General features: G+C 41.1%; 1 protein-coding gene across 3 annotated transcripts in view; it reads left to right on the forward strand.

Annotated features, from left to right (window-relative positions):
- The window catches only part of wu:fc17b08 (uncharacterized), a 91,149-nt gene extending 77,537 nt beyond the window's left edge, over nt 1–13,612 (forward strand). For 2 of the 3 annotated variants that reach the window (XM_060916862.1, XM_060916863.1), the window contains 5 exons: nt 369–448; nt 729–861; nt 3,603–3,902; nt 6,054–6,147; nt 6,927–13,612. In XM_060916862.1, the coding sequence (XP_060772845.1) occupies nt 369–448; nt 729–861; nt 3,603–3,902; nt 6,054–6,147; nt 6,927–11,832 (5,513 nt within the window). In that variant the 3' untranslated portion in view covers nt 11,833–13,612. Of the gene's footprint in view, nt 1–368; nt 449–728; nt 862–3,003; nt 3,049–3,602; nt 3,903–6,053; nt 6,148–6,926 lie in introns of those variants that run through there. The other variant, XM_060916864.1, reaches the window with a different exon arrangement.
- Nucleotides 13,613–16,078: the final 2,466 nt, after the last annotated feature.

Genomic DNA, 16,078 nt, shown 5'->3' on the forward strand with positions numbered 1-16,078 from the left:
GTTTTTTTTTAAATAAATGAACAGTTAATGTATTCTCATGGCTGCATGTTACCGTGGTTACTGAGACCCTAACTGGTAACAGGCTGACCTGCAAGGCACTGGCTGACAGATGAACCTGATTTCAGGCTTTGTGTGCTTTTTGGCTTCTTGGATTAGTGGTGGGGTCACTTCAGGTTAGAGAGTTTTAAATGTGGATTTGTTCTTGGTGGTTTAGTTTTCAGAACCGGAGCCATTATTGTTACTTTAAACCATAATGGAAGACATTATAAGTATATTGTTTCTAATTTTGTAAAGATCATAACGTGTATGAAATATTATTTTCCATTCGTAGTATCCATAATTTTTTACTGTTTCTTTTGGATCCACAGATTATAAGCCTGCAAGTGTGTCAAATTGGTCATTTGATGAAAATTGTCTTTTCTGCTGCTTAAGACGAGAGAAAGTGAAGGTAGTTTCTTTTTGTTTCTTTGTGTCTTACTTTCATTAAGTTTGTTCAGTTATTATGGGCAGCTTTTGCCCCCCCCCCCCCCCCCCCCCCCAGTGCAACCTGAATACAGGGCCATGACTGTTTTTAGCCCCACCCATTAAAACTAATTTTTAAATTTATTTGTCTGTCTGTCTTGAGAGACCCAAAGTTGTGGTTTATACCAAGATGAGATAGGAAATGATGGACTGCTGATCTGGTGAAGTTGCACATTTGAATAGCTTTGTGTCCTTTTAACCAACAGGAACATGTAATTGCACTCAATAACAAAATTGTGGAAAGTGGAGGCAAACCTTTACTTGGCAAGGATCATTGTAATATCAACAGACTTGAGTGGCAAGTCGAAGAATTCCTCAATGCAGTCTTGCATAGGAAAGGTATGTACATCTTTTGTTCTCAATCCTACAACCCCAATTCCACAAAAGTTGAGATGCTGTTAAAAATGGAATGTGGTGTTTTGCAAATCATAGAAACCCTATTTTGCCTTGTGTTGGAGGGTTTTTAATTTTTTTTTTTTAATCTATGCTCATTTTGATACCAGCAACACATTTTATTAAAAAAAAGTTGGACAGGGCTACGTTTACCTCTGTTGCATCATCTCTACTTTTAACAACACTGTAAATATTTGGGAACTGAGGAGACCATTTGCTGTAGTTTTGAAAGTGAAATGTTGTCCCATTCTTGCCTGATGTACAATTTCAGTTGCTCAGCAGTTTGGGTTTTCCTTTTTGTCTTATTTTATGCTTCATAATGCACCAAATGTTTTCAGTGGGAGACGGGCTTGGACTGCCAGCAGGCCAGTTTAGCCCCTAGTCTCTCTCACGACGCAGCTGTGCAGTTGTAATACATGCAGGATGTAGTTTAGCGTTGTCTTGCTGAAGTAAGCAAGGCCTTCCCTGAAAAAGATATCGTCTGGATGCCAGCATGTTGCTCCAAAACCTGTGTATATAATTTCGGCATTAATGACCCCTTCCTCGATGTGCAAGCTACCCATGTGACGTGCACTAACAAACCCCAGAACCATCACAGATGCTGGCTTTTGAGCTGTGCACTGGTAAGAAGCTGGATGGTCCCTCTCCTCTTTAGCCTGGAGGACTGTCCATGATTTTCTAAAAAAAAAAAATTCCCATTCATCAGACCACAGGACTGTTTGCCGCAGTCCATCATAAAAGAGCCCCTGCCCAGAGAAGGAGGTGGCGTTTCTGGATATTGTTTCTATATGGTTTTAACTTGCATTTGTGGATGCAGTGACTGTTTATAGACAGTGGTTTTCCGAAGTGTTCCCGAGTGCATGCAGCAATTTCCACTACGGAATTGTGCGTTTTTAATGCAGTCTCACCTAAGGGCCTGAAGATCATGGGCCAGCCAATCCACTGTTGGTTTTCATCCTTGTCTCTTGAATCCAGAGACTTCTCCTGATTTTCTGAATCTTTTTAACAATATGTACTATGGATGATAGTCCCAAATTCTTTGCCATTTTATGTTGAATGTTGTTAAATTGTTGCACTATTTTGTCTTTCACAGAGCGGTGATCCACACCCCATCTTTACTTCTTAGAGACTCAGCCTCTCTGGGATGCTCTTTTTATACCCAATCATGTTACTGGCCTGTTGCCAATTAAACTATATTTTTTAAAGTGCATATCACGGGTAAATTCAGGAACAAGATCAATGTAATTCTACTATTTTATATTAAACTTGGGTCAAATATCTGTCACATTTGTGCAACTTTTTTTTACCTTGCGCAATACCAGAAAAATTCAGTTGAAATCAAGCCATTTGAGGCGAATTGGTCCGCCTCTGAAAAAACTTGGCGTTTGGATTTCCCGGGAAACACTGATTTTCGTGACGTCGTGTGCGGGACGCCTCCCTCTGAATCCTACGTCAGCGCTGGTTTGTTTATGAGGAAATGACCTGATGGTTTTCTGCAAATTTCTTCAACGTTATCACGTAATTATTAAAATGGTTAACAGATGTATCGTAGGAGGGTGTAGCAACACCAATCTTGATGGGATTAGTACTCATCGTTTTCCAAAAGACCGGACAATGAGAGAGAAATGGGAGCGCTTGGTCTACACAGGCTGTGCACTGAAACCGTGCAAAGCTCTCACAGCCTGCTGGCGCTTCCGCAGGTAACGTCACGAATCTGGCTCCAGACTCCCTTGGGATTTTTCCAGACACGTTTTATTTTATTTTTTTCTGCTGTAGACAGACGGCCTTGTGCAAAATTACCCTTCTGGATGAGTGTGTAAAGGGACATACTTTCATATATAAAAAAAAGAAACGAAATTGGTCCAGAATATGCACTTTAACAATTTTCACCCCCCCACAAAAAAAAAACAAAACTAAATTACACAACTTTTTCCCAGTCTTTTATTGCCCCAGTCCAGTTTTTTTTTTTTTTTTTTTTAAATGTTGCTGGCACTAAATTCAAAATGAGAATATGTATTTCAAACAGGAAGGTTGAAATGTAGGGTTTCCATGATTTGCAAATAATCCTTGTGTTTATTTGTTTTACAGAGCTTCCTAACTTTTTTGGAATTGCAGTTGTATGTTTAAATGCCTGTAAGTAGAACATTGCAGGGAGCAGTTTCCATGTAAATTTATTTGTTTTCGTTTTGAACTTCAAGAACTCTGAGGGAGAAAATTCTCCATGCTAGTTTAGTTTACTCATTGTTTAAAATGTGCACTGACTGTCCACTTTATTAGGCACACCTGTTCATTTATGCAGTTATCTCCTCAGTCAGTAATGTGGCAGCAGCACAATGCATAAAATCATGCAAATGCAGGTCAAACGCTTCAGTTAATATTCACGTCAAACATCAGAATAGGCGAAGACTCCCTCAAACTGGACAGCTGAAGATTACGGAAAATCACCTGGTCTTCAATGGTCCAGTTTCAGTAGGTTTGTACCAATGATGGCCTCAAATTTCTGTTCTTGGATGGCCGGGAGTGATGTGTTCTGCTGCTGTTTTCCATCCACTTCAAGCTTTGATGTAACGCGCCTTCTGAGATGCTTTTTCTCTTCACCATGGTTTTAAAGGGGGATTTGAGTTACTATGTCCTTTCTTTCAGCCTTGGCAGGTGTTCAGTTGTTCCTTTTATTGTGTATCCCATAGAATATGCACCAAGGATCCCGGATCCTCACATCCCTGTGGTGGCTTGTGATACCATGCAACAAATGATCAATCGATTATTGGTGCATTATACCTCAAATAACTCTCAGGACTCACCTCGGCACAACGGCATGGACCAAAGCCTGCTGAAAACTCACTCTAGCACATCCCCTGTCGCTGTTGCTACACCTACAGCTGCTGCTTCTACACGGAATCCTGTCCTCAGCAAGCTCCTCATGGAAGACCAAGATGCACCTCTGGACCTTTCAGTCAAGAAGGTCAGACCAGAAACCAGTGAACAAGGTATGCTGTCTGGTTTAGTTGTAGCACTTGCTGTTTTTGACCCCTTGCTTCAGTGATGCAGAACCTGAAAACTAGGCTTGTCTATTGCAAAAGAAACTTGTCCAGAAGAAAATTAATTAATGGTTACTTTTGTACTGCGCTGCTTTTTATTTATTTATTCATTTACTTATTTGGGCGGCACGGTGGTGTAGTGGTTAGCGCTGTTGCCTCACAGCAAGAAGGTCCGGGTTCGAGCCCCGTGGCCGGCGAGGGCCTTTCTGTGCGGAGTTTGCATGTTCTCCCCGTGTCCGCGTGGGTTTCCTCCGGGTGCTCCGGTTTCCCCCACAGTCCAAAGATATGCAGGTTAGGTTAACTGGTGACTCTAAATTGACCGTAGGTGTGAATGTGAGTGTGAATGGTTGTCTGTGTCTATGTGTCAGCCCTGTGATGACCTGGCGACCAGTGGCAGCTCCTGAATTTTTTTTTTCAGGGGGGGCAGTTTTCCCCCGTTATGTCTACACAGACCATAAATGTCCACAGGACTGAAGTAAATTGACCTAGTCAACTGTTCTACAGAATGTTCTGTAAATAGATTTTGTACTTCAAACTCCATGACCAGCAAGAATTTTACAGACTGTGCAACTTAAGGACAAACAGGAAAGTGCACTTACTGTAACAAAACATTGTAAATAGTTGGCTAACATAACAATAGCAGTTGAATAAATAGATGAGTGGATCTTTAGATCTTGCAATTACTGGTATTTACCAAGGATATTACCAAAGTGCTAACTCTCAGAGCAAAGTGTGGCAAATATAAAAATGCACATTGAAAACATCAAAAGTGAACGGATTCTGTGACTGTGTGTGTGTGTCATGAAGTCATCCAAACCCAGAAAAACACCACGGTGACTGGAGCCCTCAGTTTCGTCTTTGCCTCGTAGAGCTAACTCGAACACTCCACAAAATTTCACGCGTTGGATGAGCCGGTTTAATATGTGCCTGTTCTTGCTCACCTCATCGTTGTGGCGGCGAACTGCTAGCCTGTAGCCCTCATCCGGCTGTGTAGCGATGTTCACTCTCCCAAAAGCCGAAAATTTCAGGCAGCTGACCATGTGAATCTTTGGTGACTCTTTTTTTTTTTTTTTCTCCGACAAATGATGCATGTCCGAAACTCCAGTGACCGTCCAAGCAGTGTTGTCCGTGGAGCCACCTCCAGGGTGGAAAAGTAAGCAGGGGGAGCAGAAAACCGCTGAGGTGTCCTTGCAGCCAGCTCGCCAGGATTTGCACTGGGACCATGTTGAAGTAAAACCTCGAGTATATGATTTCCCCCCTTTGTCGAAATTTGTTTTATGTTTAGATTTGGTCGAGGGGGGTCCAGCTTGTTTTGTTGCCAATTTAGCTCGATTTGATCGCTGACTAAATGGAACTTCTTTTAAGGACCACACTGAATTGCTTTCCGCATCCATCTCACCTCAGAAACTGAGCGGATCGAACGCAACTTTGCCGCGCTGCGCAGTGACGTAAGCACGTTAGGGCAAGGGCCCCCCCCCCGGAACCCATAGAGATTGCATTGAAGTGTCAGTCAGGAGAAAAACTATGTTAACATGGGACTCTATCAGTGAACTCTTGGGCGATTTTCAGCATGACTGAAATCGCCCCAAAAGGGGCGGTACTCTAGAAGCAAGACCACCCTGACAATGATACCCAGAGACAGATTAAAACGGCCTCGAGCAGCGCTGGTGAAACTTTGTTTTAAAAAAAGAAAAAAAACTTTTTTGTTTTGGCAGTGCGTCACCCAATCGCCCTTATGCACCAGCTGCCCTTGCTGGCGACTTGTCCAGGGTGTACCCCGCCTTTCGCCCATAGTCAGCTGGGATAGGCTTCAGCTTGCCTGCGACCCTGTAGAACAGGATAAAGCGGCTAGAGATAATGAGATGAGATTTATTTATTGTATTTAAAGGGAAAACAAATGGAGCAAGTCATTTTAAGGTGAGGTTGCGCTAGAAATGTGTTGCTTTCCCCCCCCGTTCTCTCTGCAGCCGGGGGGGATATTTGTGGTAAAATTTAGTTTTCTTGTTAGAAATGTTGGCACCTCTGCAGTAAAAACAAATCATTATGTAAAGGTTTGTGCATGTAATAATTTTCCAGCATTGATACCTGTGACCTTTTCAGATGGTGTTCTGGATCTTTCAATCAAGAAGAATTCTAATCCAAACAGCATGCTTCTCAGAAGCCCTCCTGTGAATTTGACACCACCAGTGGTTAGGTTAGTACTTAAAGATTGCAATCAATGTCTATTAGGACAATACTAAAAACTGATAATGATCAGATACAATGTGTTGTATTGTCCTGTTTGATACAAGGCCCTCAATTTGATCTTGAGTACTGAACAATACATTCACCATGTCTGCATAATAAAGCAAGGTATTGGTCATAAAATGCGCACACACTCCAGAAAAAGTAGGTTCCTATTTAACTTGAATCACGGGAGACTACGGGGTGTTTTTTTTTTTTTTTTTAAATGCTTCTCCTAAGCACCTTGTTTTGTCATGAGTGAATACTAGGGGTGTAGTGATGTTTCGTGACAGAAAAATGTGACTGTGTTCATTGTAGAAAAGTGTGATTCGCATCCTGGGAATCAGCATTCTTTTAATTCTGTACCTCATGCTACTGCATGGTTTTGAACACCAGAGGTCCCAATCTAAACAGCCCATAGAGTTAAAAGGTATAGAGAGCATGCTGGTCACACGATTGTATTCTTTTGTGTCAAGTCTGCGTCATTACAAGATGTAGGATATATGGCTACAAAACCATGCTTTAATCATTAAAAGAGCTCTTCTGTAGCTTTTCAAATGACTCCAGTCTTGTGCTGTTGTCCCTTACAATGCCCAAGAAAAAGCATGCTGAATTTGGATATTTAAGCTGACTTTGGAGCACTCTTTCTGGATAAAATTGTGCCTTTTAGGAGTAATTTTGTATCTAACGCCGTAACTCAGTTTATGTGACCTTTTTTTGTTTGTGTTTTTTCCCTCCCCCTCCCTTCAGGCAAGCTTCAGATTCAGGTTTTGCAAAAGCAAGCGATCTACATTCATCGTCCACATTGGAACAGTTTATGGCTAAGCTATGTTTGCATCACCAGCGACAGATCGTTGACGCGTTTGGTTTCTTGCAAACTGAAGTAAAGGCTGTGGCTTCCTCCACTGAAGTGCAAGTGTTTTCCCCAACAGTCCCAGAAAAATCACTAAGCTCAGACCGGGCAGAAGAAAGTTCAGAGTTTCATGGTGCTGAAGAAACTTTGCCTGTAGCAAGAGACAAGAACGGGAGCCAAGAACCACCCATTTCCAAAAATAATGAAGTTTCGCCTGCAGAACAGCCCTTGAAAGCTGATGGGCTGTTGACTGCATCAGTCAAGAATGGATCTTCCATAGATCTTAGTCAGACAGATATTGGCGATGATGTTGAATGTAGTAGTACAAACATTCAGCCTAAGTGTCCAACTCTACTGATTATGAAAAACGACCATGAAAACCTTGAAGCCAAGAAGTTGATTGAGGTGGGCTCAATCATTCAACAACCTAATACTGGCACTTTAGAGCAGGGTCCGTGTGCTTCTGACACACCAACACATACTATTGATCATGATATTGGTGCATTGTCTTCATGTTCTGTGAATCATGGACATGCTGACCCTAAATTCCTTCCAGAACATAGCATTGATACTCCCGTTAGCGCATGCTCAATTCAAAGGACTACAAATGCCATTTCAACTAATTCTTCAAGAACAGCTAAGAAAAGTAGCCGAGGCTCTCACTCTCATCCCAGGTTGAGCCCAATAGGTAACATTGTAAATGATCCTGACATTAAATATGATATTGTCTATGTAGGGAAACCAATTACTGAATGTAAGCTTCAATCACAGAACTATATGCTTCCAAGGAAAAATGCTAGAAAGAGCACAAGAGGACATCTTTGTTTTGGGGATTGCTGGGAGATAAAAACTGTGCGAACATTGGCTTGTAAACCTGCTGTGAATGGTACTGGGAATTATCCTGTTCCTATGCCAGAGATAACCACATCAATCACTCCAAAGCAGGCCCTTACTAAACCTGATGGTTTACCTCCTATGACCGTACCTTTCACTGGGGATTGCATGGAAACTGTGATAAACAGAAACCTGTCTGATCAATCAGTAGTGACTGAAATGCCTGGAGATGTTGTTGAAATAACAAGTGAGGATTTGATTGTAGAACCTAGTCAAACAGGTCAAACGCAGCAAAAAGACCAAATTCTCTCTCTACTTTCAGATGAGGAATGTGATCAATTTGTGCAGCAGGACTCTACTGTGGGTATACATGACATTTCAGACAGTAGTGAAGGAACTCCCAGTTCTACTGTGGCAAGTGAAACGCCTGAAAAAACAGCAACAAAAGAAACCATAGATGCTCCTGCATGTGAGATATTGGATGAGTCAGAAACAGAGGTCCAGGGTCAAAATGTAGCGACAGAGGCATTGTTAAATCCAGTCTCCTCAAGCATAGAAAGCGATGCATCTGAGGCAGAAGGTTTGGGAGGAGGATGTGATTTGAAGAATCGAAATGCCACCAAGTTTGATTTCCTAATAAAGTCCCCAGAACTGACTACAGGTCTAAGAAAACCAGTAATGACCTGTACAAATAACAGCACAAGCTTACAAATGACTTGTGGAACTGAAGCAAACATCAAAGCAGTGGATTCTGAGAGTCCAGCTGAAGAGAAAGTGGAGTCAAGGGGGTCTGATTTAGTGGTTGAGGAAATTTCTACAAAAGAACAATTTGAAGAATGTAAAGGTGCGTCTCAAAGTGTTGTTGCAAAGAAGGGTGTTGCAAAGCATGTCCTCTCTTCAGATAGGTGTTTGCGAAGTGGAGTCTCCAAAGGCGTATCTGAACAAGCGGTCGCTGATGTGTCAGGCCAGACAAAACTGGCTGACTTGCAGTCAGATATCCATGAAAAAAACATCCCAGAGTCAAAACAGTCATTGAGCTCTTCTAAATTGAAGCATACTGAGGAAAACCTGTCATGTCAGGGTGGTCAGGATACTTTAGCCATCACAGATTTTATTCCTGAAAAAGTGCAGCATTCCCCATTGGTCAGACAGATTGACAGTATAGGTAACAAAGTGTGCACAAGGCAGAAGCAAAAGCTAATAATGGAGTCTGAGAAAGAGCAGAAGGCCCAAGAGCTCCCAACCCAAAATGATGAGCTTAAAGGACAAGAGGGTGTGGTGAATAATGCTCCTGAAAATGAGGCAAATATGCCTCCTGAGGGTGGTGAAGGTCATGGAAAGAACAGCCCAGGGAAATCCATAAGGGCTTCTGAAAGAATGCCTCTCAGAAACCGGAGCAGTCAAATTGAGCATTCTGTTAGTAGTGACACTTGTACACCTACAAAAAATATTTCACGCACCCCTGAACGAATGCCACTGAGGAACAGGAATAGCATTAGTGTTGATCAGCCTGTGACTGAAGATTCCCCCACTGCAGGCCCTGTAGAGAAGCTTGAACGAATGCATCTGAGAAGCAAGAATAGCATTAGTGTTGATCAGCCTGTGAATGAAGATTCCCCCACTGCAGGCCCTGTAGAGAAGCTTGAACGAATGCCACTGAGAAGCAAGAATAACGTTAGTGTTGATCAGCCTGCGACTGAAGATTCCCCCACTGCAGGCCCTGTAGAGAAGCTTGAACGAATGCCACCGAGAAGCAAGAATAACGTTAGTGTTGATCAGCCTGTGACTGAAGATTCCCCCACTGCAGGCCCTGTAGAGAAGCTTGAACGAATGCCTCTGAGAAGCAAGAATAACGTTAGTGTTGATCAGCCTGTGACTGAAGATTCCCCCACTGCAGGCCCTGTAGAGAAGCTTGAACGAATGCCACTGAGAAGCAAGAATAACGTTAGTGTTGATCAGCCTGTGACTGAAGATTCCCCCACTGCAGGCCCTGTAGAGAAGATTGAACGAATGCCTCTGAGAAGCAAGAGTAACGTTAGTGTTGATCAGCCTGTGACTGAAGATTCTCCCACTGCAGGCCCTGTAGAGAAGCTTGAACGAATGCCACTGAGAAGCAGGAATAGTTGCTTCGCTGAGCCGACTTGTAGCAAAGATTCCAGCATTTCCCCAAATACGAGCAATTTATACAGTGTGGCACGCATACCTTTGAGAAGCAGAAACAGTAGTACAGCCAGTCGCCATGTCGTCGAAGGTTCCTCTGATGTGATCAAGGATACATCAGGCACCATCACTGAACAACCCAGTGGTGATGACAGTGGTGTTCCCAGTAAGAAATTGGTGAGCACTGGACACATGCCTCTGAGAAGTGGATGTGGTCTGATGGTAGAACAGTCATCCAGCTGCAATTCATTTAGTTCAGATGCTGGAACCGCCTCCGAGAGCCCTGGACGCATGTCCTTGAGGAGGAGCAATACTTTTAGTACTGAAAAGCAGGATTGTTTACCAACACCGCCCAAGAATAAAAAGCTTTCTCCTAGGCTTCAGAAGATGTCTGGAACACCTGTACTGTCCTTAGTCCATAAAGATGAACCCAATAAGAGTGACATCAAGACTGATAAACTTTTTAATGACCAAGTGAAAGTCCCTTCTATCCCAGTTTCATTTACTTCATTTAACTTGCCAACCACCAGTCCATTAATCCCTGGCCCCTGCAAGTTTTTGGAGGCTTTAAATGGGGAAGCAAACCAACAATTGATTTCAGATTTAAATAGCAAATTTGATAAGATGCAAAAAGGGTGGGTTCAAATGGACAAAGAGGGACAGCCTGCACCAAAACCGAAAAACAAGGCAGACAGACTAAAGGAAATATGGAAAAGCAAGCGAAGAGTTAGAAAACCAAGGTCATTAGAGCAGCACAAATTCTCTCCTGTACAAATGTTATTTATGAAATCCTTTGACCTTCCCAATATCTGTCGTTGGTTCTTGCAGTCAACAGAAACAAAATCTCTTGTTATTGTAAAGAAGGTGAACACAAGGCTTCCATCTGAAACGCAGTTGGGTTTTCAAGCCTCACCTTCTGTGCCGGAGTCCTCTGATGGAGTGTTCCCAAGTCTACAGGCTGAACGCTTAAAAAAGCACCTGAAAAAGTTTGCCATTGCATCCCCTGTGAAGAGCAACCCCAAGAACAAAAGGCTCATTGCTAAAGCTTTAGCCCAGGGTATTGCTAAGGGCAAGGAAAAACAAGAACCTAGAACTGCTACACGGATCTCTTCAAAGCCACAGAGATCTACTGGTCCAAGACAGGCACAATCCCTTGAGAGCCGTAGCAAGGTTGCTGCAAGTGCAAAAAATCCAGCAAGTGCAAGAATCCTGAGGAAATATTCCAACATGCGTGAGAAAAAACAAGTCCAACAAAACTCTCTGAAGAATTTAAAAAGCTCGTTAGTAGAGGTAGATAATAGCCGTTCCATAATGAAGAAGGTCTCTAAAGAAAAACTGTCCACAAGGAGAGGACAAAAATCAGCCATTGTTAAGAAAGTGAAACGGTTGGCTAAAAAAGCAAAAACGCCTGCTACAAAAGGGAAAATCCCAAAAGGTGGTAGAGGGTTCAGAGAGATGAATGAAAAAGGTGGAATTTCTCCGAAGAAGGTGCTTCCCCGAGTTTTAAAATCTAACCGTGTAAGCACTCCTAAAGCAATGAGTAAAAAAGAAATGCTGGTGAAAACTGAGAAGTCACCACAAGCAAAAACGGACAATAAGAAATCGCCTCTTCATAAAAGTTCTGAAAGTTTAATGTCTCAGTCTCAAATTATGGACATGAAGCCTCTGTTATCAGAAGACCAGGTTCTCACAAGGTCTCAAAGAAAGATGGAAGCCAGTCTTGCACAGACAGGATCTCCAAAAACCTCTACAAAAAGGGGACTGGAAACCTCCGTTACATTAGCAAAGCGGACAAGGACAGCGAAGTAATGGACAGACGTAGACTGCTGTTGCAGATGGGTGATGGTGTTTTCCACAAGGGAGAATTGCTTCTATTCTGGGAAGATGGCTTGCACAGCTTCATTATATTTAAAAAAAAAAAAGCATAATTGTCTGACTTCCTCCTAGTCTTTTGTGCTGAGCCACAAAAATGGCTGTGTGCAGAAATTCCCCACAATGTCCACAACCAACTGTACAATGTTTATAGTACGCATTTCTATATTAGCATTAGTGTTGTCACTTAGCCTTGACTTGAGTATTTAGTGTTGTGCACTTGACATTGCAACAGTACAGTATGTCCAAAATGGTCATTTTGTCAATTATAACAAAGTGAAACGTGCGTTGGTTGATTTAAAACTTGCTCATTTAAGAACTGACCAACTCCAAACCTTTACCCCACCACCAATCAGAGCTGTTTTTGTGACTTTGATAATGTGCCTTATTAAGTAACAGACTGTTCCTTAAACCATGAAATCCTCTATACTGCACGTGTCATTTTGTTTTAAAGGTATCCTTCCGCCCAAGGGATATCTGAGCTGTTTCCTACAGCCACTGTACTCTTTTTTTCTTCAAGCATTTAAACACCCTTTCTGTGTTCCTTATTTCGAGTTTCTACATGTCAAGGTAATTCAAGGAGCATTAAATATTTTCTGAATACTTGATCTTTCTGTAATTTCCATTTTGTGACCGTGATGTTTATCGTTCTCGTCATTTTCAGTTCTACTTGTTGCCTTTTAATTGTGTTTTGCTCCATTATCTTGTTACATGCTGACGGTCCGCTAAACTGAAACCTGTAAAATTTTGATTTAATTTCATTAGAACTTAATATAACTAACTTATGAATAATCATGTCTGTGGTGTGATATAATGGTAATACTTTTTGTTTGTTCAATTACTGAAAATGCTTTAGCTAATATTTGGAAACTTCATGCAGGTTTTTACATTTGTTTTGCTGTTGCGGAGTGGACATAAGAGTCTTGAGGTGACTTACAAATGATGTATCTAATCCATGAACTGTGTGCAGTAGATGCTTGCGATTTTCTGGATTCTCAAACCCATAACTGAGTTGAGGGAACAGGCAGATCCTGATGTGCAAAAGTATTCACTTGTTTCTCCGAATTTGACATCTATGCATGCAAGGCGATGTGCCTCAAAGTATCGTCTGCAGATATTTCTTGAAAGGGTGACTCTGAATACAGATACTTTTGACCAGAATGAAAATGTGACTAATAATAATTGAAGGCTAATGTCCATTAGTTTGTTTTGGACAGAGATTATGCTTTAAGTGCTGGACTTTTACTTATTTCTACTTTGGACTTAATAATGTGTGAATGAACATGTTGAACCTTTGTAAGTGTCTAAACTATTTAAAAAAACAAAAAAAAAAAATCAGTGTCCTGCCATTAGTAAAATTATTTACTCCAATTGTAGAATTAAAAATTTTGTATTTGGTGGAGGTCCTTTGTCCGCTCAGTCTTTTAATGTTTCACTTAATTTTTTTTTTGGGGGGGGAACGACGACTTTGAGTGATTATCTTGTAAATGCAAAGGTATACTGCTTTGGAGTTTTAATTGATATTTAATGTTACCATGGGCATCACTGACAGTTTGATTTACCCACCAAATACCAGACTTGAACATTTTACTTTATTGATATTTATAGTTTTTTTTTTTTTTGGTTTGTATATTTGAAGAGAGCACAGGTGTATTTGTCTAATGTAAGTTCCTGCTAAGACTTGTATAAATTGTTTAAATAAAATAGTTTCCTTGTTGGATTTTGATTTCTCTCACACAATTCACTTTAAGAGGAACACCAGTCAACCTGCTCATTTATGGGTAGTTCTTTGGTAACGGAATTACGTTCATAGTAAAATATGGTAACTCACTTTCAGTTGCAGTACTCAAGATAATAGTATCAAATACAAATTTCACACTGTATGGGGTATCTTTTGACCCTAAAAAAAAAAAGCATAGAAATTTGGTTATGGGTTGTTTTACAATCAGGGTACGCAAGCTAAAAATCACATTTAACACTTATTATCTTCAATATCAAAAGGCTTGACTAAATAAACTTGGTTGTTTATTGTAGCCCTGTGATAGCTCTATTTACCATGCAAAAAAAATTTGGTGATACCGTTATTTTTGGTGAGTGTATGGCAATGTGTGTCATATTTAGCAAAATTACTCGTGTCATTTAGAAAAAGTGCTTTTTTTGGACCACAGGTAGCTCCAAAAGGGATGCACTTACATCATTCTTTATACCATAAAACAAATATTTGGTTCCATATCATTGGAAACATAGTTAAGTTTTAATGTTGAATGCCAGTATGTTTTCAGACTATTTTGATCAAATTAGTATGTAATTGTGTAAAAAAAAAAAGTCCTCTCCGAGACAGCTAATTTTTCAATATAAAATAACATATCTAAAATGATTATTTTCATCCTAAAATGTGGTCAAGATATTGGGACATAACTAACACAAAGCTTACAGCCTTATATTTAAAAGCACTATGGAAGTAGTGGATTCTGAATTGTCAAAAAAAATGTCCTCTCCGAGAATCACTTCATTTGTTTCTCCCAGCCCTGCTTAAAGCTACACTTAATCTTGTTATAATACAAACTATTACGCATGCCTATCTGTTCTTTAACTTGTCCTTCACTTAAAAACTGGTTCAAGAACCAGTTTGAATCAATTTGAATTTTGGACCCCTGTGACACAAACTTTGTACCCTGATTGTAAAACAACCCTTATATTTAACTCTGAACATAAAATCTCTTTATGAGGAAAGAAAAGTCAGTAACGGACTTGCGTCAGTAAAAACTGAGCTTTCGTTTCTTAAAGTTCAAACTGCGATTTCTCTGCAGCGACATTGCTATAATTGAGGTGATGACCTTTTTTTTAAAAATGGTTTTCAGTACATTTTGCCTTGGATTCTATAATTTAGCAATATCTCTGAGCTGGCACGTTAAGGGAATCTTAATAATTTCATAATTTTGGCCTCTCTGCTGAAGAATTGCCCTTATGTGGCTATGCCAGTCACCCAATTGAGGCAGCAGTACAATGCATAAAATCATGCAGATACAGGCCAGAAACTGCTTATTTTTGGGGAATTTCATACACGACACTTTCTAGAGTTTATGCAGAATGGGCCAGAAAAACATTCCCGAGAGTAGATTAGAGGGTCTGCAGGTTGAAACACCTTGTTGATAAGAGGACAATGACCAGACTTCACAACACCTCAAACCTTGAAGTGGATGGGCTACAACAGCAGACCACCGCATTCGGTTCCACTCCTGCCAGCCAACAAGAAGATTCTGAGGCCATCATGGGCACAAAGTTACAGTGGCTGGAAAGGGGGGAAATGGGTGTTTTGTGCATTCAGAGATGCTTCTCTCTGCTTTTTTTTTTTTTTTCCTTAGTGTTCTGCCTTTGGGCAGGTGTTCCTACAGGTGTGACAGCCTCCATCCTTCTCTGTCCTCTGCCATTCTTTTTAAGTTTTCTCCTCCCAGGTTGCCCATTAATGTAGTTCTTCCTCTTCCCCGTTTCCCTTCTGTTACTGTCTGTTATAAACTATCCAAACGTAAACATATCCACTATCTCAATACATGTCCTAACTACTTCTTTCTCCTATCGTTTAGTGTTTTCAGCAATTCTCTTTCAACTCCAAGTTCTTGCAGTCTGCTCTCATTTGTTCTTTTCATCTCCCATGTGATCCTTAACATTCTCCTCCATAGCCACAATGCATATTGTCTTTTTTTTTTCTTTAGTGTCCATGTCTCTAATCCGTATAAGGCTACAGTCCAGACCAAGCATTTCATAAGTCGGAGTCTTAATTCTTTTCGTAAACTTTTAGATGTTAACACCCTCTTGTTACTTTCATATGCAGATTTAGCCATTGCAATTCTAGTTTTCACTTCTTTCTGAATTGTTTCATCTGCTCACTTCCGAGATGTTTATGAAGTGCTCTAATTCTTCCATCCATCCATTGTCCGTAACCGCTTATCCTGTGCAGGGTTGCGAGCAAGCTGGAGCGGGGTACACCCTGGACAAGTTGCCAGATCATTGCAGGGCTGACACAGACAACCAACCATTCACATTCACACCTACGGTCAATTTAGAGCCACCAGTTAACCTAACCTGCATGTCTTTGGACTGTGACATGGGGGAACCGGAGCACCCGGACAAAACCCATGCAGACACGTGAAGAACATGCAAACTCCGCACAGAAAGGTCCCCG

Source organism: Neoarius graeffei, chromosome 3 (genome assembly GCF_027579695.1).
Source record: "Neoarius graeffei isolate fNeoGra1 chromosome 3, fNeoGra1.pri, whole genome shotgun sequence".
NCBI lineage: Eukaryota > Metazoa > Chordata > Actinopteri > Siluriformes > Ariidae > Neoarius > Neoarius graeffei.